Raw genomic sequence first — 22,044 nt, 5'->3', positions numbered from 1 at the left:
TCAACAAATTTATTTCACCTGCACAATTTGGATTCCTCAAAAATAGATCTGTAATTCAACAATTGCTTATCCTTTTCAACCAAGTAATAAATACTAACCATCAAACTGACGTTATCTATTTGGACTTTCGTAAAGCATTTGACAGTGTGCCTCATAATCAACTATTGCTAAAACTAAGTAGACTAGGTATATCTGGCAACCTATGGCTATGGTTTAAATTCTATCTCCTACACCGTCAACAGTGCGTAAAGATAAATAATCAATTCTCTGATTTCCTACCAGTCTTATCAGGGATTCCCCAGGGCAGCATCTTGGGCCCTCTACTGTTTCTTGTCTACATTAACGATCTACCAGACCATGTATTGACTTCAATATTATTACTATTTGCAGACGACAAAAAGTGCTTTAAGACTATAACTGATACAAATGACAGTCTAGATCTGCAAAAGGATGTAGATAATCTAGATGGATGGAGTATCAACTCTGATCTACTGTTCAGTCTATCCAAAATTTTATTCATGTCTTTTAAACCTCACCTGAAAACATCCTACTCTATAGGCAACAATGTTATACCCAAAGTGACTACTCATATAGAGATCTAGGTATCATTATCTCATCAGATTTAGACTAGGGACCCCACCACCAACACTTAATATCAAAGGCTTATCAGATGTTAGGCTTATTATGACATTCCTTTTCAACAAACATAGCTGCTATATCCAAGAAACATCTATATATATTGCTAGTCAGATCCCAATTAATGTTTTGTTCAACACTCTGGAAACCATATTCATTAAAAGATATCAGACAACTAGAACAGCTTCAGCATCGCGCAACAAAGTACATATTGAATGACTATACCAGCAACTATAAATCTCGATTACTTGAGCTCAAAATTTACCTTTAATGTATGTTTTGGACATCTGTGACATAATGTTTTTTATCAAAAGCCTTAAAGTCCCTACAAATGTATTTAATGTCACTGACTATATTAAATTCACTTCAGGAAACACACGATCAGGATCTAGCTATAAACTGCAACACATAAGAACTACTAATGTTTCCAGCAGCAACTTCTATTTCAACAGACTCCCTCGTATATGGAATGTTTTACCAATAATAAATTACAATCTTAGCCTACCTACTATCAAGTAAAAGCTTACAAACTTTCTATGAAATCATTTTGAACTAAATTTTGATCCTGACAATGCATGCACTTTTTCTTTTGTTTGTCCCTGTAGTAATTGTAATAAGTCCCCCAAACCTCCAAACTTGATCACCTGCTTTAAATGAGTTTTATATAATATAAGTAACTATAACTAATCCTAATAACTACTTACTCCTGGCCACTGGCACTGGATGTCAGTGGACCTTCAGCATACACTAGATTTTAAGGACTACTAATGTTTATACTGTACATATCTTGTTGTATGTATGCTGTAAAGCAAATAATAAATAAATAAAACTATATGGTAGCGCAATTTGTTTATTGTACGATTACGTGAAATGAAGGAGCTGTGTCCAACAGTGTACACTTATTCTTACATTTTAATTAAACTTTCTGCTAAACGTCTACTACATGTGCAAAATGTAGTTATTCATCAAAAATCACCTGGTTACTTCTATGAAATTGGTAGGCTATAGAAATATATAAGGGAACATCCATTAGTTTCAGCATTTGCACAAGAGTACAGAAAGTATGCTAGGAGGCAGGGGCAGATCTTGGAGGGTTCTGAGGTTTCCAGGAGGTTGAGTATATTCAGCCGATTAAAATTGGTTGTCCATTAACTTGCAAGGTTCAGATAGAAATACTCTAATAGAGCAGTCAACTACCCTAATAGAACAGTTACGTTTTGTATTAAGTTACCTGTACCAACACAGTAAAAATCATCATATCTCAGAGTGCTCCTGGGGGCATGCCCCCAGAATGGCATCCATGTCTGTTGTATGCTTCAAACTTCATAAAGCTTACCTCTTAACTCTTTAGCCTGCTCCTGATACCATGCCAACAGAAGCAAGCATAAGCAGCCTATATTCAATTCTTAACATACAGTATGTTTAAAATGTCAGCTTTAAGGATTTTTTTGGTGAAACGTGTTATCAGATTCAATCTCAGAATACACAATTTTCAAAAATGGGAAAGCATGCCCCCCCCCCCAAAAATTTAAGTGTGAATACAACTGAAAATTTGGAAACTTGTCACCAAAATTCCTGGAGTTGCCCTGAGGGGAGGGGGGAAATTCACCTGCATGTTTTAAAATTGTTGGTCTTAGTAGCACCACATCTACTATATAAAGCTGAAAAGCTGTCTGTCTGTCCGTGATCCAGCTATGTAACTCCCAAACCATAACATCGATCGACCCTGGAATTGCTGTACATTTATTATCATAAAGATGGCATTGACGAGTTTATTAATATCATGTTCTGTTTGCTATACAGCGCTGAAAACTGCCAATAACACAAGTTCGTAAACAGGTTTATCATCTTCCCACTACATGGAATGGTGACTGCAGCCCTATGCCATTAATCTACGTTATAATTAGCATCCTTTGGTGGTAGTTACATGGCGATTTCTACCATTAGGATTTCACAAAGGAATGGAAGTCTCCAATGTTTTCTGACACGTGCCACGCCCACATCTTGCCAGTAATTAACTTCAAACTCCACAAGCCTACTGTCTACCCCAAAATTAATAGTGTATCCCATGGTGGAATGCATGCCTATAGTTAATGAAATACCCTTACAATTCAACAAAAACAGGAAAATTGAAGTATAACAAGTATAAGAAAAAAATTAGGAATTTTACGAACAATGCAGGCCAGAACTGAATGGGATAGGCCCACAGCTTTGAGTGTTCCAAAGACAACAGAACCAACGTAACTTCGAAAATTGACAAGTCCCTACCTACTGGGAGTGATTGAGGCTAGGAGTGAGGGAAACTGGAACTACGTATGCTAGAATTCATAAACTTCCATGAGAATTACAGCTGGCAGGCAAAGCCAATAGTTATAGTTTGTACATGGCGCAGCAGAATATGAACTCTGGGGAGAAGGATAAGAACACCACAATGCAGAGCTGAAGGGAATAGGTACACAGCTCTGAGTGAGCCAAAGGCAAAAGAATCAAATATAACTTTGAATATTGACAAGTAACTACTTGGAGTGATAGAGGCTAGGAGCAAGGGGAACTGAATAAATATGATAGAACTAATAAACCACTGTGACTCTTCACTGTGACTCTTCACTGTGAATCTTCACTGTGAATCTTCACTGTGTATTCAACTGATCAATCATATGGATGTACAAACTAACTCACGTGTACACTTGCATTTTAATTTTTTTTACAAATACAGATGCATGTGCGTGTGTATAAATGTACACTTGAATATAAATAATATTATACTGCATCAATTTGTGCTACAATCGGTGAGCTAAATGGATTACAGCCATGGACACTAGAGTGTATATTGCTTAACAAAAAATACATGTACATATATGGTTAAGTACAACAAACATAATTCACCACCTCCATGAAGAGCAGGCACAATAACATCGTATATGGCAAAACTTTCGAGGGGGAAAACTTTTGCGGATGCACAGAAGCATTGCAATTCGTGGAAAAATATTCACGGTTGCATAGAAATCTTGCAATTTGCGGGGAAAACATTCGTGGATAGTGGCTAAGCGCCTGGTGACACATGATAAGCATTTAAGGACCCCTCCAGATCTGGCAAAGTCGGTTTCTTGAGCTTGACATACTTAAGCCTCGCCATGTGTTGAGCATTAAAAAATGGAGCATTCCCAAACAAATACTATCTTTTTCTCCAATTAAAGAACGTCAAATGTGTGAGCTTGCAACACCGCTGCTCTGGCTATGAAGACCTACAAAATGCAAAAAGGTATAATTATATATAATTTTTAGGTTTTTTGAACACAAACTATTCAAGGGGAAAACATTCGCAGTTGGCAACATAATCGTGAAAACTGCGACTGGTTTCCCCCTCAAAAGTTTTGCCATATATGGTAAATCATTAATTTAGTTCAACCTCCATGAAGGGCAGGTACTGCAGCTAGTAAAGTAATGATAATTTAGTATTAGTGTTTGGAATGTTTAAGGTGACGAAATCTGAGTTGTAGTTGGACTCTGAATGACTGCTTTAGAAGCTGGCTACACAGGAAAGTAGGCTACATTATATAGTTATACAACGGCCACGAGTGCTCTGCCTGATATAAACACACGAGCCTGAGGGCCGTTAGGCCCGAAGGCAAGTGCGTTTATACAGGCAGAGCACGAGTGCACGTTGTATAACTGTTATGTACCACTCACCTAATAGGTGGGGAGAGTCTCACAAGACAGCTGTAACACTTATAAAGGCCAGGTTTCTAACATCGATTGTGGGTAACCAAGCCGGACGTTGTGATGACGTTCCCCTGCAGTACTGCAGCCACCTGAGACATTGAAAGCTAGTACGCTATGGGTTATATCACTAACCTGCATTCGCTGTTCGACTCTCATTATGTAGTGCTCAACATGCCAGCGTGATCACTCAATCGCCATATAGACTAAGCGCCAGACTAATCGCTATAGTGATTCCCTCGAGCGAAAAAAAGTAGCTAAATAGACATTTTAAGTAAACAAAACCCAACTACTAAACGATACTAGTCTAATTCTTACTATTCACACTGGCTAAACTCGAATCTGGTGGCATGACAAAACTGGTTACCAGAATCGAACGTAAAGGTTAGTATTATTTAGAATATATTTGTTTTATTGAGTCATTGTCAAAGTGGACTACAGTTTAATCTGGGCTAAGATGGCACCAGACTAGTAAGGTGTATAAGTACGTTTATATATATATATATGTAGACTAGAGTTGTGGCCACCCGTGTTGGCTTTTTCGATCGCCATTGGCTGCTTGTAAACATTATACGTATTGGTGACGTTATGGCCCACAATCGACCTTTACATGTCAGGCTATAAAAGAATTCGAGTGATCTGTGAAGTGTCCTTCCACCTATTAGGTGAGGTGTCGTAGTGGTCTTCGCCACCGGCACTTGTGCTATGCTGCATAAAACCGCAGCCAGTGCAATATCTGTATATTGCACTGCGGTCGGTGCATTATAACTTATAATGCACTCGTTGTGGTCTACAAAACCGCAACCAGTGCGTTACAAGTTATAATGCACTCACTGCGGTCTGCAGCAGTGCAATATACAAATTATGGCACTGGCGGTGACTTTGAACTGCCCACGCAGAGTGGTACATAAGGCTATACATTTTTAATGTTTATTGAGACTTTACAGCACGAGTGCTAAAGGTCTGTAAGACACCCAGTCCTACAGCCTGTTTTAAGATGCTATAATAAGTATGTTTGAAGTAATCAGCATCTTTTCAATGCCTACGTTCTGACAAGTAGGAGAAATGTATTGAAGAAAACCAAATTAACACTGATTATATGGAAATATCTATCACATAAACACTTTAATTGTACACTTTGGGAAGGAGGAAGGGGTTAGCAAAAAGAGTACTCCCTGTACTCTTGTGAAAACGTTATGCCTAACTTTGTTTAGCCAAACCACAGAATGATATAATGACATTACTAAGAGAAATTTAATGTTGAAACCTACGTGGGCAATCATTGCAAATAGCTCCTCATAAACAACGCAACATGGCTTAGTTGACCCCACCATAAATGTGACCGCCTCAGCAAAAACCTGACTTGTTTACACAACTTCCAAATTTTTTTTGTTGTTTTCTCAGCATTATCTGCAGTATGCAAGGAATGGATCACCAAAGTTTCAACCTTCTGTGGTGAGTATTATAGCGTTAGACAGTAGGAAGAGCAAGATAATCTACTTGTACAGCAACTCTACAAAAAATAAACTACTGGCACTTACATTAGCAGCCATAATTTTCATGTGCATTAGTCGACAATGATGCAATTTGGTTTAAAATGTTCACCATGGATTAGCAAATCAGCCAAGGTATAGTGTTAGCCCTGTAGTCACTTATGCATATGGGTATGAAGGCGGTTTAGTTGAAGAAATTATGACAATCTTGCTAACGTTTACTGCATTGTAAACAAACGCATGTGACACGCATACCATTGGGGCTACAGAAAGATTTTCGAACTCCCAGTGAATAAGATGGTGTATAGTTTTAATAAATTTGAGTTTTTCTTCTGGCCCGATAAAAACTTGCGTATTTTCTTTGTAGCATGCGTAATTTTATGATTTTAATAAAATATTGATTTCTCAATATGCATGCTTGTGTGAACAAGTCGGGTTTTTGTTGAGATGGTCACAAAAAAAAATAGTACCAATGGTCACATAGCAGCCACATGAATAATTTATACCAAGTGTGACTGATATACTACCCTATATGACTAACTCACCTTTGACTCTTCATTGGTTCACTCCCCACAACACAACAGACAGAGTGGAAACACAGTCGAGACTCCATGGCAGCTTGATGGAAGTACCAAGTGGACACACCTCCACCACTGACAGTATCATATTCCTTCAACACAACCTGCCATGACTTTGCTGCCCCTCTGGCACTCTCCTCATTCATTACTCTGTGTTAACAAGTTGTGTACAATATATATCATATCACATTATGTGCAACTAGTTACATTATAATATTGTTAATGGTAGACATATGCAATGATACAATAATGTACGGTATAGGCTACCAAACAGTAACATGACAACTTGAGTTACTATGTATTGTAAAGTCAAGCTCTATCGGCATCATCACACCTACTGACTGTTCTATTAGAGTGCTTGTTTAGTGGTCCACCAAAACATGTAACCCCGGTATTGACTTGATTAGAATGTAATGAGAGTACCAATGGAGTATAGTAATGCTTAGTTCTTGTGTTGAATTATATCTGTTTGTTGAAATATCTTCAGAGCAGTCACATGGTAATGAACTTTACAGTGATCATGTTCAAAGGTCTGTGGATGAAAACCACAATCTGTTGATAGTTCAGAACTACTTCTCAAAGTTGTAGAACGATTCCTGACCAGATTGCATAAAACATCTTAAGTTTTTAACACCCCAATCATATTGGAGAGAGAGAGAGAGAGAGGGAGAGGGAGAGAACTGGATTAACACTTGTAATTTCCACCTGTAATCAGACTGGATTCTGCTGATGTTTACTCATAACAGAACCTGACAGAAAATTATACCTGTGGGAGCCTTAGTTAAAGCCCTTATGTTAGAAGTCACAGACTGTTCAACATTACAAATCCTATGAGTTAAGAAGTAAAACATGTGTATGAGTTTACAAGCATTCCAGAAATGATTTGTTGTAAATAGTATTTGAATGTGTTAGTTTTGTGAATATCAGTTTGTTGAATCATTTTTTGGAATCACCACATATATCACTATAGCAACTCACCCCACATCCCAGGCAGATGCCATCATAGCAAATGTACTCACTTGTACCTGTGTGTACTCCATTTAATGTACACCAACCCACACCATACCATACCAGTTTATGGTGAACGTATTTCAAACGTTCTTCTTTCATCAAGTCTCTGTCATCTAACATGTCAAACACAACCTCCAGGCTCTTTCTGAAGAATGTCGATGCATGTTGTCGATCTCCACACCATACCATCATCCTTCCCAGCTCATTCCAACAGATGGCCTTGTCACATTCTAATATATTAGTGCACACATTACACCAACACATAATGATAGTAACTCACTGTCTTTCAGTTTTGCTATGGCTTCGATAAAAAAGTCAGAAGCTTGTTTCATGTGCCCACGGGCCCAGCAGACATAAGCTGGCCACAACTTCAAACACTCAGAATGTGACTTGGTAACCTTGGGATACCTGAATATGATGAGATCTATGTGACGTGACTATACAGTGGTATATTGTAGTAACTAGTACCAAGAGTAAATAATATTATTTACTCTTGCTAGTACGTATACTGTTTATCAAATTGTTATTCCACACACCCACAAGGACAAGAGATTTCTTATACACGTTTTGAAGTTGAAAAGTCTTGTAAATCAAGACACATGGTAGTGTGTCGTGTGGCCAACAAAGCCAGCATGACACACCATGGTACACCATACATAGATTAACAGGATATCAACAGGAAGAAAGGAAATGTGATTTTCACACAATCATAGTTCTATGGTCCCAACTCTAAATCACACCCAGGGGCATAGCTAGAAATTTTAAATAGGTAAGACACACCTTACATTGTTTTATGAATGTGTGCACTGTAGTGTGTAAGTACAATCCTCCAGCTAGGGAGTCTGGGGGCTGCCTCCTCTCTCCCCCAGGGAAATTTTTGAAAATTAAGAGTTACAAGCTATTAAGATTGAATCTGGATAATTTTAGTCTTACTATTATGGTAATTGCAAAGAATGCACATTATGGTATTTTATGTACATAGCTCAGACCTTCACTTGAGCACGTCAATCCAGGTGATCTGGGTTATGCTCCCCTGGGAAAGTTAGACCATCTGAGATTGATTGTGAGAGCAATTCAAGTAGTTTAATTTATCAAAACTATTATATTAAAAATTTGCTTGACTGTTGCATTAGGGTGAGTGCTCTATTAGAGTATATTGATCTTACTTGACCAGCCCTCAGTAGCTAATCGCCTAGTACTGGATGGATTCTTACTATGTACAATAAGTTGAACTAAATAGCATATAACAAAAAAAAAAAAAAAAAAAAAAAGCATATAAACTTTGTTAACACAAGCTTTCAATGCATCTAAAAGGTCTAATGTAGCTCTCAGTTCAGTGACTTCAGTCACCTATTTGGTGAGGCAACTGCCTCATCTACTTGCATTGTAGCTACGACTCTGACACCATATTTCATTACAGCTGCAGGTTATCCCCCAGCAAATTTTATTGAATTTGCTCTAGCCATTTGTGAGATATCAGCAGCCAAAGTTTCCAATATTTAATTGCTTAGTTCCCTTTAGTGGTGGATTTTGGAGTTACAGTGGATCCTTACTAATCCGAACAGCTCTGTTCTCAAGTTGAGAAAAGTATGTTCAGATTAGTGAATTTGTCCAGACTAATCCATTAGTGAACCATTGATTATAATTATACAGAGCCTAGTTCAACTACTCTAATAGAATACACACTAGTTGACAAAATACTCTAATAGAACAGTCACTTCTACTGTTCGGATTAGCAAGCATTCAGATTATTGGAGTTCAGATTAGTGAGGATCCATTGTACTTAGACCCTTTTCATGTTTACCTAGACCCTTTTAGGCATACCAAAACTGGTAGCACTGGCAACACATCACCAATATAAATTACATGGGGGCACATTATTGTGTTGTAAATAAACGTTACTATGGTAATGCTAGAGCATTACTTTGGGCAGAATCATGTAGAGCAATTCAAGGGCTTTAATTTTTTTGCATAATGTCCTGTAGAGATTAAGGATGCTAACTGCTTTTTTTTTGTATTTAGTATAAAATGCATGTATTTTACATATGGCAAGAAATGATGGCCTCAACAAGGTTTTTCAATCAACTGGTTTTACTAAGCTAAGACTACCAAAATGACATGGAGTTGATTTTTAGCTGTTATATTACATAATTCATAAGATCTAATAGTAAAACTTGATGTTATGAATTCCCAATAGCAAGTTTTGATATGCAATAAAAAGTAGTGAAACAAGAGGTGTTACAGCATAGCTCAGTGGGAAAGGTCCTACTTTGACACATTAGCTATTTGTGACCAGATTTTATAAAACCGATCCAAATCACACATCAGGAAAAATCAAACTAACACCACCAGTGGATAGCTACACTATCGTGCTACTAGTATTGACACTCAGTACCACTCAAACTACTCGAGGCTGGTTTCAACAGACGTCTTTTCATGGTGATGTGTAGAGCTCAAATGGTGGTTTTAGGCCTTGTGAAGGACCTAGCTTGGCAAGAACCAGTGGTTTACTGGTGGACAGCCTTATAATGTTGGTCAGACTCCAATCGTGGACTGCCTCCATTTTGATGTCTAACCCCGCCACCCTCACCCCTTTGTGAGCATTTGTGATACTACCCCACTCGTCCAACTGCTCAGATTTTCTATCTTATTTGGTGGGAAACTCTACGAGCAGCTACAAATACTGGAAGTGGCCTGAAAGGTAATAGATTGATGCATCTCTTGTGTAAATTTCATATGTGTGCTTGCTATCCTTGGAGAGTTATGCTGGTTTGAATTCTTTAAAACCTTTTATCTCGAAACTTCTAATGTGCAATTTTGGATCATTTTTCCAAAATCTGGTCACATATATTATTATTTTGTTCAATGCCAAAGTAGGGGCTTCCCACTGAGCTCATTCATCTCTTGTTTCACTACTTTTTATTGCATAGATCCCTACTTCATTTTTAAATTAACAATTTTTTAAAATACTAGCTAAATTTAAATGTATTTTGTAATTCATCATATATTTCATAATTCATCAATTACATTGATATGCATCACTAAGGACGTGTAAATTGAGTAAATCACAAATTATGCACAGAAGTATCTTCTTACAGTGTTTATACAGTAGTTTGTCTATCATGTTTTCATACACAAATTCTCTACACAATGCCTCATGGCTGCTCTTAATTTTCATTCAAATATAAAAGAGACATGCCCTCTTTCAACTTGAAGCTTACAAGGCCTGTTATGTTGTTTATCAATCATTACAAGTATAAGGAAAAATTAGGAATTTTAAGTTCGATTAGAGATTCTTGGAAAAAGTAGGGAAACAAGGGAGGTCGCCTACACCTGCAGATTCACTAGTGGACATTTAATCCATGTTTCGTGACAAAGCAATGTTGAACAGTGAAAAAAAATCAAGCCTGTAGCCTTAGCCATTATCAAATAATGTTTGTGTGAAGGCATTAGTCAGTCAATCAGTCAGTCAGTCAGTCAGTCAGTCAGTCAGTCAGTCAGTCAGTCAGTCAGTCAGTCAGTCAGTCAGTCAGTCAGTCAGTCAGTCAGTCAGTCAGTCAGTCAGTCAGTCAGTCAGTCAGTCAGTCAGTCAGTCAGTCAGTCAGTCAGTCAGTCAGCCAGCCAGCCAGCCAGTCAGTCAGTCAGTCAGTCAGTCAAAGTGCAGGAAAATCCTACTAGGGTTACAAGCAGGAGGCTGTACAATATCTCACAGGTGAAGGTGTGGGCATTGAACATACACTACAGCCTCCCCCCCTCCCCACACACACACATGCATGCACACACACACACATACACTATACACTCACATACCTACTCTTCAAGAAGTGATCCATTCGGTACACAGCTGGAATCTGTAAAGTCACTTTATCCAGTCCTCCACTGGTAGCTCCAAATAAGGGAAACAGGAAGTCACACAAATGCACAAGAGTCCTCATAATTCCCATAGCAAGAGAAAGGTTATTCCCCCCAACAATAAAACAATATAACGGATGGGGTGTGAGACAATGTAATGATGTATGGTGAGCTCTTGGGGCCGAAACAGCAATGGAAGCTGGCCAGGACTGTTGAGGGTAGAAGACAAACTCATTATCCTCATTATTCCTATTAGTCTGTGGACTACAGTCTAACAACAGGTCATGGTAGAGTTCTAATGTGGAGAAGTTGCGTTCTGCCCAGCGCATCTGTAAAGCTGTTGTTGACTTGAGCAATTTATCCTGGGTGATCATCATTTGGAATAAGTATGGAATGGTAGTGTCCTCAAAGTTGTGACCTGTAGAGAAGAAAACAATGTTGACAGCCATCTCCAAACTTTAGAAAATGACAAGTGCTATAGGTCTGAACATAATGTGACAGTAAACTATAATAAGCAGCTAATAAGAATTATCCCAGTATAAATATAGGATAACCAACTAATGAACGAATCTAATGAGCTCTTAACCTATGTGCTGTCTGTTAGTTCAAACATGCGTAATAGACCGAAGCTTACAAAAAGCACAGCAGCCCCCTTCTATTAATACTCCTAATTTAATAACATGTAATTTGAACGAAGGCATACAAAAATAATCCTTAAGATTCCTGAAGATAATGTCAAAGGAGTACAAAACCATCCACTACTTCTACTGAGGATTTCACACCAACAGAGTGTCCTAGTGATGAAATGAAATGTCAAATGTTAAGATATAGGATGTATCACATGATCAATTGTACATGAGATTCCTGGTGGAAATGATGGAGAACCACAAACAAAAAGGAAATAGACTAGTTACAAGGTAGCAGCCATGTTATACAGTGAAATCTCATAAATAAGGTCACCTACAGGACCAAACCAAGTGGGTTGTTATTCAAGTAACCTTGTCATTGAGATAACCTAGTAATATGTAATTGCTGTAAAATAGGTTTTTAAGTTTGACCCAAAGTATACTCAAACTTTGAAATTAACAGACCCAACTTGCTTGCATAGCTCAAGAACTTCAACAGGCGCATTGTACATAGCCAGTATATACCAGTGAAATCCTCTGTGGCTAGAATTTTACTGCAGTGAAAGGTACATATCAGACCCGGTCTGTAAAAAGGGTTTAATAGCATTTTCAATTGCACGTACTTGGCAAACTGTAACTTGACTTGTGAATGTTGTATCACCCTGAAATTTAGTACCCTTACACCCCTAATGTAACACTATGGCTTGGTGTAATATGAAGGTGATAGGTTGAAAATGGAGGAGTTATGATGAGTCAAACTTGACAATTTATAAGACCCTTTTTTGCAGACCGGGCCACATATGTGCTAACAATGGTAGAGGAATAAATAAGCTGATTAAAGAGTATTAGCATAACACCACAATAATAGGTACTAGAGATGTAACAATATATCGATATATCACGTATCGTTTTAAGATAACAAACTGTATCGATATATCATGTATCGCGATATATCGACATATCATGGCTTGTTAACATGGCTGACAATCAAATTATTGTACATTGTGGTTAAACTGAGTAGTATGTAATGCTTCTCAAAGAAAAATTAGCTCACTTATTTCCCTTATAAAAAAAAAACATTGTAAACAACATAGACCATTGCTTAGACTCCACATTGTATCATGCAATATATCGTTGTATCGTGATACACCAGAGGCAATATATCGATACGTCTACACACTGTATCGTTGAAACTCTAATAGGTACAGTTATGACAACTACTGCACAATGTGTACAAAACCATATGAAAGATGAAAATACTCTAATAGAACAGTCACTTGGAGTATTATTATTGTGCCAACTTTTGGTCATTTTTATCCATTACACAAAGTTTTACTGAAGAACAAATTAGCAGTAATCTAATGTCATACTCCAACCAAATTCCCATGTGGATGGTTAAGTAATTTTATTAGGCAGGTTATATAGAGCCGGCACCGGTTACACTGTTTTGCCGGCTATTTTGCCGGCAGTAGAGGGTATAATACTTAGAATGTTACGTGCATTTTAAAAAAAACTTGTACAAAAAACCTAAGAAAGCGAAAAAAAAAAGTTGTCTAAGTGAGGGCTCAAACCCGGGCATCCGTACTCATAAGCAATGTTTGTAATGATTATACCACCGGTGCTGCAGCTATTCATCTCCTTTAGTTTCTACCTTATAAACATCCAACTGAAGTGACTTCTATATATAACAAGAGTGAAGAAGAAACCAAAGCTGAACCCTAGCCTACCCCTAACGCTAAGGAACTACTTTTCGCGTCCCCTAAAGTTGAATGCTCGGGGCAACCTACTAGACGCGTGCCCTAAAGTTGAATGCTCGGGGCATATTGGACGCGTACCAACTCTAGCTCGCCTAGACACAACTGGTTTGTTTGATAGTCCAGCAAATGATGGACTTGTGCCGGTAAAATAGCCGTTCACGTTCGTAACCGGTGCCGGTACTATATCCACTTTAATTTTATTAATTGTCAAAAATAAATACAATCAACAACATTTTTAAAAACAAACTAGAGTAGTACCTTGGAACTAATTCAAGACAAGTTCCTTTATTAGGTCAAATGTATGCTTGATTAACTGGTTTGGGAAATTATTACTAATACACATATTTAATGCAGACAAAATATATGTAAACACTAGGCCAGTTGATCACAGTTTACAATCTCTGAGGAACAATAAGCTTGTCTTAGACCTGAACATGTGTTTTTACTGATGAATGTACTCAACATGCCATCATTATTAACTTTAACAACTATAACCATAGCTCTCACTTTGAATTGTTTAAAGGTTGAACTCTTCCATTACAGGTACATAAAAACACAGGTGCAACATCATTAGAATTATGTACAAAATTCAAATGCTGTTTGTGTGTGCCAAAATTTTCACATTACAATTGTAGATGTTGTGGTAGCTTTTTGTACAAGGAGAAAAAATGAAATTAACTAAGAAAAACTCTGGGGTCTATACCGTGGGACTCATGTTTAGGACTATATCCAATCCTAAGTAAGGAGACCTCTACTGTAAAAATCATTTTTATACACCAAACATGAAACTACATACATGCAGGGCTCAACCCAGAACATAAACCTAGAGGGGGCGAAGTAAGTCGCTTCGGATTCTAGGGGGGTCTGGGGGCATGCTCCCCCAGGAAAATTTTGAAAATTTAGGTGTAAATATACTCAAATTTGGTGAAATTTTACTGTGATTCCATTGAATATTGACCATTGGATTATACAACTTTGGGATCAATTAAACCTTTCCGTTTCTCAAGGCTTTAGGTATAAACCTAGGGGGGGCAATAGCTAACCCAGAGGGGGCCTGTGCCCCCCCCCCCCCCCCCTAGATTAACCCCTGACATGGGTTTTAAACCAGATGTGTCCACAGCTATATCTGATTTCCTGAAATTGTTTTACAAAAAACGTGCATTTGTTTGTTTGTATGTATGTATATCTTTGTCTTTACGTACCCAAATGAGCAAAATGGCTTATGCTAAAAGCAGCCTGTATGTGAGAAATGAAGGCCGTACAGCACCAGTATCAACTTTCCCGGTAGATAAACTTTTACTTTGATTCGTGCTACGTAGCTTGAAAAACAGGTAAAGCTGAGATTTAAAGAGTTATGCTTCCATAGCAACCGGATTACAAAATAATTCATGAATTACTAAATACTTAGAAATTCAACAGAACAGTATTATTATTATACTGAATGGTTGAATAATTGCCTACTTAGTTAGAAGTATGGGCACCTGGTGTTTAGAATTAGAACAGAATCTACTTGCTTCTAATGCACTTGTCTGTATCATCAGCTCTACCACATAAGAGGCTTGCAACAAGTAAACTCAGCAAGATTTACGATAAACGTTTATGCTACAAAACTGTTGTCAACAAGCAAAATTGTCTTGTCATTAAGATAAGCGTAAATTTATGGAAATTTGGTCAATTTTAAGATGCACAATGCCTACATGTATTGATTGTGTGTCTTTATTATGTTTCCAGTAGCAAACTCACTTTTCACAACTTGTTGTATCTTTATCAAACACAGTTCAGTTAAACTGAGTACTCCACCCAAATCAGTCAGAGACAGGTCAGACACTGCCAATACACTATCTTCATCTTCAAACAGGTTACAAATTGGTCTGAAGAACTCGTCCCCTTGCAATTTTTCGGTTCTGTGTCTTTCGTTTCTTCTTTTTCTTCTTCGACTGAGCTCCCTTCTTCCTCACTGCTTCTGGTAGCCCTAAACTGCTGGTCAAACTGCTAGTTGGTGATAACAATGTGGGGTCACTGGTGGACGTGTCATCAGAGCTGAGGGGAGATTCTGGAGCTGAATAAAATTCTTCCAAGCCCTCCCCTTCTTCACTGCTAGTCAAATCTTCCGTTTTTAACTCAGTATCTAACGAAGAATAGTCAACTTGACTCTTCTTTCGCTTCTTTTTCTTCTTCACTCGTTCCTTCACCTCGCTAAGCTCCCAGGATATCATCCTCCTGTAACCAACAGGAACACTTAACATCTGATCGTCACTCGCCATTCGGTACTGCACTGCACTGGTAACTGCACCAATATTTAGAATACACAAGCTGGGTGTGTCGCAATCTTGTGAAACTACCGGCCGGCGCTAGCTAATAAGCGGCTAGTGCTTATAGCCACTTTGACATGGCTCCACCGACATCACTTATTTCCCTACCTATTTTACATCACTCCGACTAGCTTATAGGTCTCACTCGCTATCTCATATAGCTAGCTACCATAATTACCACTACATCAAAAACTATTACTAGTTATAGTGCTCTTCAGTCTCATTCAGTGCCACGACCCCCTGCTTCCTCTGCTCAGGACATTGCCGATGAATTAGTTGATAGGGAGCGTAGAAAAAGCAACTTGATTGTTTATAATTTCTCTGAATCATCAGATGATAAGAAGCATTTTATTGACCTTTGCAATACAGTTTTCAAGCTTGATATTCTGTAGTCTCTCACAGACAACTTGGTAAACAAAGAGAAAATAAACTTAGACCTCTACTCCTTTCCCTTGAAGATGTTGATGATAAAGAATTTATTACATCTCGATCTTACCTCCTTAGACGAAGAGTATAAAAATGTTTACATCTCAGCAGACATGACAAAGTATCAGAGAGCCAAACACAAGCAATTAGTTGAAGAATTGAAACGTAGAAAGGCTGCTAATGAACCAAACTTGACAATTCGGAATGGAGTAATTGTTACCAAACATCCTTATCGTGGCAACCAAGGAAACAGCTCTCAACCTAATTCTAACCACCAACAGCGCTCAGAAACCCAGAATTGACTAGCTTCTAGTACTTATTGTAATGAATTCAAAATTCTGTTGATCAATTTATAAATAAACGTGATGACCTCCTTATGCAGATTGCTGATAACCCACCAGATATTATTTTACTACCGAAGTTATCCCCAAAGCCCAAACGAATCCTATTGATGAAGCAAGATTGAATATTCTAGGGTTTAGCATATTCTTGAATTTTGATCCAACCCTTCACAATCTCGGATCTTCAAACTGTTGTGGTATTGCAATTTATGTATCGAACATGATAAATGCTACTGAACTATCCTTTGACACTCAATTTAAAGAACATCTGTGGGTGTCAATTCACTTACTAAATAATGATCGTTGAATATTGGATGTATTTATAGGAGTCCTACAGCTGACTTCGTTACCAGTACAAAATCCCTATGTGACTTGCTTAGTATGGCAGCTAAGTCTTGTTCTCACTTGTTAATCTGTGGTGACTTTAATTCATACAGTAACATCAATTGGGCCAACAACATAGGTCATACTGGTGATTCTTGTACCCAGCAAGTTATTGACAAACTAAATGACCTTTTCCTCTACTAACATATTGATGAACCTACAAGATACAGACTGAATCAGACTCCTAACACCCTAGATCTAGTTATCACCAATGAAGAACACATGATCAACCAAATATTGTACCAACCAGGCCTTGGTCTTAGTGATCATGTTGCAGAAATTCGGTCAAACTTGAACGCTCTATTAGAGAGTTTTATTATAGTAATTTTGTGGATTTCAGTTAATTGAAGGTAAACGATCATGCTGCAGTAGCTTACTATACCACGATCCATTAGAAGACTACAAAATGCATCATAAGTGGTAATAAATTCATTGGTGGTATGAATCACGTTAAGAAAATCTTCGGCGATAGGTATTTACCACACATGACCACGAATGTCGCCGAAAGCCATATGAACACGCTTAGCATTTCTAAGGATTTAATTAAGCAGACATACCATAATGAACCACCACTCAAGGATCCACTGCATACTGAAGTTAGATCTACAGCTGTTGTACCGTGGCATACTTAACGGTACCACGAAAGGCGAGCGCAATTCTATTGTTACAGTCGTTTGTAGCTTTCTTTCACAGCAGGTGGGCACTAACCGGAGATGCCGTTCAAGAGACCTAGATCACCGAATAGTACACCAGATAAATCGTCGGATAAGTCAGCTAAAGTAGATCTTTGTGTCAAATGTGATGAAGCTGTGGTTGAGGACTGTATCTCCTGCGACTGGTGCTCTGAATGGGAACATAGATCTTGTGCTTCAATTCATGAGAAGGATTTTGAGCTGTGTAATTATGAGAATGTAGCCTTTTTCTGTTGTCGCTGCTTACCTGAAGTTTCAGAGGCTCTTTTCCTGTACAAGACCTATTCTAAACTTGATATTGAATTTGAAAACAGATTTCAATCCATGGAAAATAAGTTGCATAAAGGAATTGGTCAGCACCTTACTAAATGTTTTGAGGCAACAAGTGCAGTATCCCTGGAGGATACATGCAAGAAGCTACAACAGTCTATTGATGATTTATCATCAAAGATTACTGCTCTGTCCACTTCTAACAACAATCTTCATATGGAAATTGAAACCACCTCAGATTCTCTTAATCCAGGTCAAACTATTTCTGCAACTGTGTCTCCTACCAGCTCTGCTCTTAGTATAATCGATGAGCTTGCTGACCGTGACAAAAGGAAGAAGAATATAATTGTTTACAACCTGCCTGAGTCTGCTCCTAATGGTAAAAGTGATGGTGATGCTTTTGCAACTCTTTGTTCCTCTGTCTACAATTGTGCATGTACTATCACAAAGTCAGTACGTTTGGGAAAGAAAATAGTGAATAAACATAGGCCATTGTTATTGTGCTTGGATAATGAACAGGACAAACTTATGTTACTCTCCCGCTCTTACCTGTTGCGCCATAATGACTCTTATAAGAATGTATTCATAGTCCCTGACAGAACCAAGTTTGAGAGGGAAAAGCACAGAAAATTAGTTTCAGAACTTAGAAGCAGACGTTCACAAGGTGAGACCAACCTTGTAATTCGTAACGGAGCTGTAATCACCAAACCTACTGCTAGAAGTAACACCACTTCAGTGCCAAACACTGGTACTACTAATCAACACTCCTGACGACTCTCGCACTGGCGTGATGAACCATTCCATGTCCATTACATCTGATTTAAGTTATAGTGACCAATGTGACTTTTCTCCTGACCTCTCTATTTACACTACATCTGATACCCCAGATAGTGATTATGACAGTGACGATAACTCTGATAGTGAGTCACCTGACTTTGACTTTCAATCCTTAACAGTCTTTTATACTAATGCTGATCAGTTTCTTAATAAGCGTGATGAACTACAGATGTTCATTGCTGGCAATGAACCTGATATAATTCTGATCAGCGAAATCCTGCCAAAGAGCCATTGTAACACTATTTCTTCTTCGAGACTATCCTTGGATGGTTACAATATGTTTTTTAATTTTGATCCTGATGGCTGTCAACCAACCACTAGCACTCGTGGTGTAGGTATATATATTTCAAAAAGAATATCTGTCTTGGAATATCATTTCACAGGCTCCAGCTTTCAAGAACATATTTGGATCTCAATTTCGCTCAAAGGTTGTGATAATTTACTCATTGGGTGTATCTATCGAAGCCCATCTTCTGATTTATTAAGTAGTACTAATTCCCTGTGTGAGCTTCTGAAGTCAATTCCTAGTCTCAAGTTTTCTCATGTCCTAATATGTGGAGACTTTAATTACCCTAACATAGATTGGTCATTACCATCAGCACCAGCTCATTGTGAACAGCTATTTCTTGATACTGTTCAAGATATATATCTCTTTCAACATGTACTGGAACCAACACGACATCGTAGCTCCTCTTCCAGTTTACTTGATCTTGTTTTCACAAATGAAGAAGGAATGATATCTGATATACAACATCTCCCTGGTCTCGGTTTGAGTGATCATGTTTGTCTCAAATTTGTTTTAACATGTTATGGTAAGTACATCCTTGATAACAAGCCAAGGTACAACCTTCATCAAGCTGATTTTGACAGGATGCGGACTTTGCTGGAGGCTATTGACTGGGATGATACATTAAGTTCCTTAGACATTCATCAAGCATGGGATGTATTTGCCTCTCATTATGAGTCAATTCTTAAGGAATGTATACCCTGCCATGCACTTAAAATGAAGAAGAAAAACATTTATATGACACGTGAAGCATTTCGTATAAAGAAGAAAAAATGTAAGCTTTGGAAACAGTATAAGCTATCTGGCACAAGGACAGACTATTCACTATATAGCAAAGCCAGAAATGAGCTGCGTAGTTTGACAAGGTCTCTTCGCAAGTCATATGAAGAGAAAATCGCCTCCAATATTAAAACTAACCAGAAAGTATTTTGGAAATATGTAAACTCCAGATTAAAATCAAAGTCTAGTATCAATTGTCTACAACATGCTGATGGCTCCATGACACACTCCAACACTGAGATGGCTAATGTTTTCAACAATCATTTTGCCAGTGTATATACTAGAGAGGATATATCCTCAGTACCTTCATTTCATCTTGATCACACAGTACCAACACTTAATGATGTCGATATAACACCATCCATTGTACTTGACAGGTTAGAGAAAATCAATGTAAACAAATCATCAGGACCTGACGGTTGGCCTCTACTCTCATTAAAGGAAACTGCTTTACAACTTAGTGTTCCATTGTGTATACTGTTTAAAAAGTCACTTAGTAGTAGCTGTCTCCCTAGTAGTTGGAAACACGCCCATGTCACACCAATTCACAAGAAGGGAAATCGTTCTGCTGCTGATAACTACCGTCCAATAAGTTTAACGTCACCTATAGTCCGAATTTTGGAGTCAATCATTAAAGATCATATCACACACCACATGCTCACTAACAGTTTTTTTCTCCAAGCCAACATGGTTTCATTGCTGGCAGGTCGTGCACAACACAGCTTCTTACAGCAATGGACTACTGGACCCAATCACTTAATGATGGCTATCCTGTTGACATTATATATTTAGATTTCCGAAAGGCATTTGATTCTGTCCCTCATAATCGACTACTGATGAAATTGAAGGCATATGGCATGGGCGGGTCTCTACTAAGATGGGTACAGAATTTTCTTTCTGGTAGAAGGCACGAGTTGTGCTTAATGGTGATCACTCTAGTTGGTCCACAGTCTCTAGTGGGGTTCCCCAAGGTTCAGTCCTTGGCCCCATGCTCTTTCTATTATATGTTAATGATATTCCGTTATCTGTGGACAGCCCAATCTTACTATTTGCTGATGATGCCAAGATCTTTCGATCAATTAGATGTGAAGCCGATTACTTACAACTTCAACGGGATATTGATATATTGTTTGAATGGTCGAGAACCTGGTTGCTTAATTTTAATATTAGCAAGTGTTATGTTTTGCATTTAGGTCTCACCCACTCCTATGGAAATTATTGTATTGATGGTAATGTTATAACATCTACTGAGTCAGTCAAAGATTTGGGAATCATCGTTGACTCTTCTCTGAAGTTTCATAACCATACTGCTATAGTAACTGCAAGAGCTAATCGTATACTAGCTGTGATTAATAAATCGTTTGAGTACTTGAACACCAACGTGTTACTCCAACTGTACAAATCCTTTGTTCGTCCCATATTAGAATATGGAAATATTATATGGGGTCCACAGTTCATACTCGATCAGCAGTCAGTTGAAAAAATTCAAAGAAGAGCTACCAAGTTAGTGAGCGAAATTAAAGACTTGCAATATGTTGACAGATTAAACCACCTAAACTTACCATCTCTCAGATATCGACGTCGTAGAGGGGACTTAATTTACACATACAGACTATTTCATAACATGCTGGACATGGATAGCTCATCTTTATTTACCCTTCGATCATCTTCTATAACAAGAGGTCATGATTTAAAGATCTATAAACCACACGCTACCTGCTTGCCACGCCGTCACTTTTATTCAGTAAGAATTATAAATGATTGGAATGGACTCCCATATGATAGCGATTCCGGGAGTATGGCACGCCGTTTGTAACAAAAATCGCCACTTATTTTCTCAGAAAATAAGCTTATTATCCCAGAAAATAAGTTATTATCCCAGAAAATAAGTTATTATCTCAGATAATAAAAATCCTTATTTTCCCCGAAAATAAACAAAACTGCTTATTTTCCAAGCATATAAAAGAATTTAAAATTGCGTGCGGACCAATCTCCTTTGCGCCAGCGGCTCTAGACATTGGATTAGTTATTAAACTGTTTGAT

The 22,044-nt window shown here is 38.0% G+C and overlaps 1 protein-coding gene across 1 annotated transcript in view; it reads right to left on the bottom strand.

Annotated features, from left to right (window-relative positions):
• Positions 1–15,937, bottom strand: part of LOC136263762 (uncharacterized) — a 30,363-nt gene extending 14,426 nt beyond the window's left edge. The window contains exons 1-7 of the mRNA XM_066058398.1: positions 15,632–15,937; positions 15,417–15,552; positions 11,249–11,708; positions 7,719–7,846; positions 7,499–7,668; positions 7,406–7,452; positions 6,395–6,577 (exon numbers count right to left, since the gene is read on the bottom strand). Of these exons, the coding sequence (XP_065914470.1) occupies positions 6,395–6,577; positions 7,406–7,452; positions 7,499–7,668; positions 7,719–7,846; positions 11,249–11,708; positions 15,417–15,552; positions 15,632–15,937 (1,430 nt within the window). The remainder of the gene's footprint in view (positions 1–6,394; positions 6,578–7,405; positions 7,453–7,498; positions 7,669–7,718; positions 7,847–11,248; positions 11,709–15,416; positions 15,553–15,631) is intronic.
• Positions 15,938–22,044: the final 6,107 nt, after the last annotated feature.

Source organism: Dysidea avara, chromosome 8 (genome assembly GCF_963678975.1).
Source record: "Dysidea avara chromosome 8, odDysAvar1.4, whole genome shotgun sequence".
Classification (NCBI taxonomy): Eukaryota; Metazoa; Porifera; class Demospongiae; order Dictyoceratida; family Dysideidae; genus Dysidea; species Dysidea avara.
The sequence above is the reverse complement of the archived record's forward strand: the minus strand, read 5'-3'. Positions and strand labels throughout refer to the sequence as shown.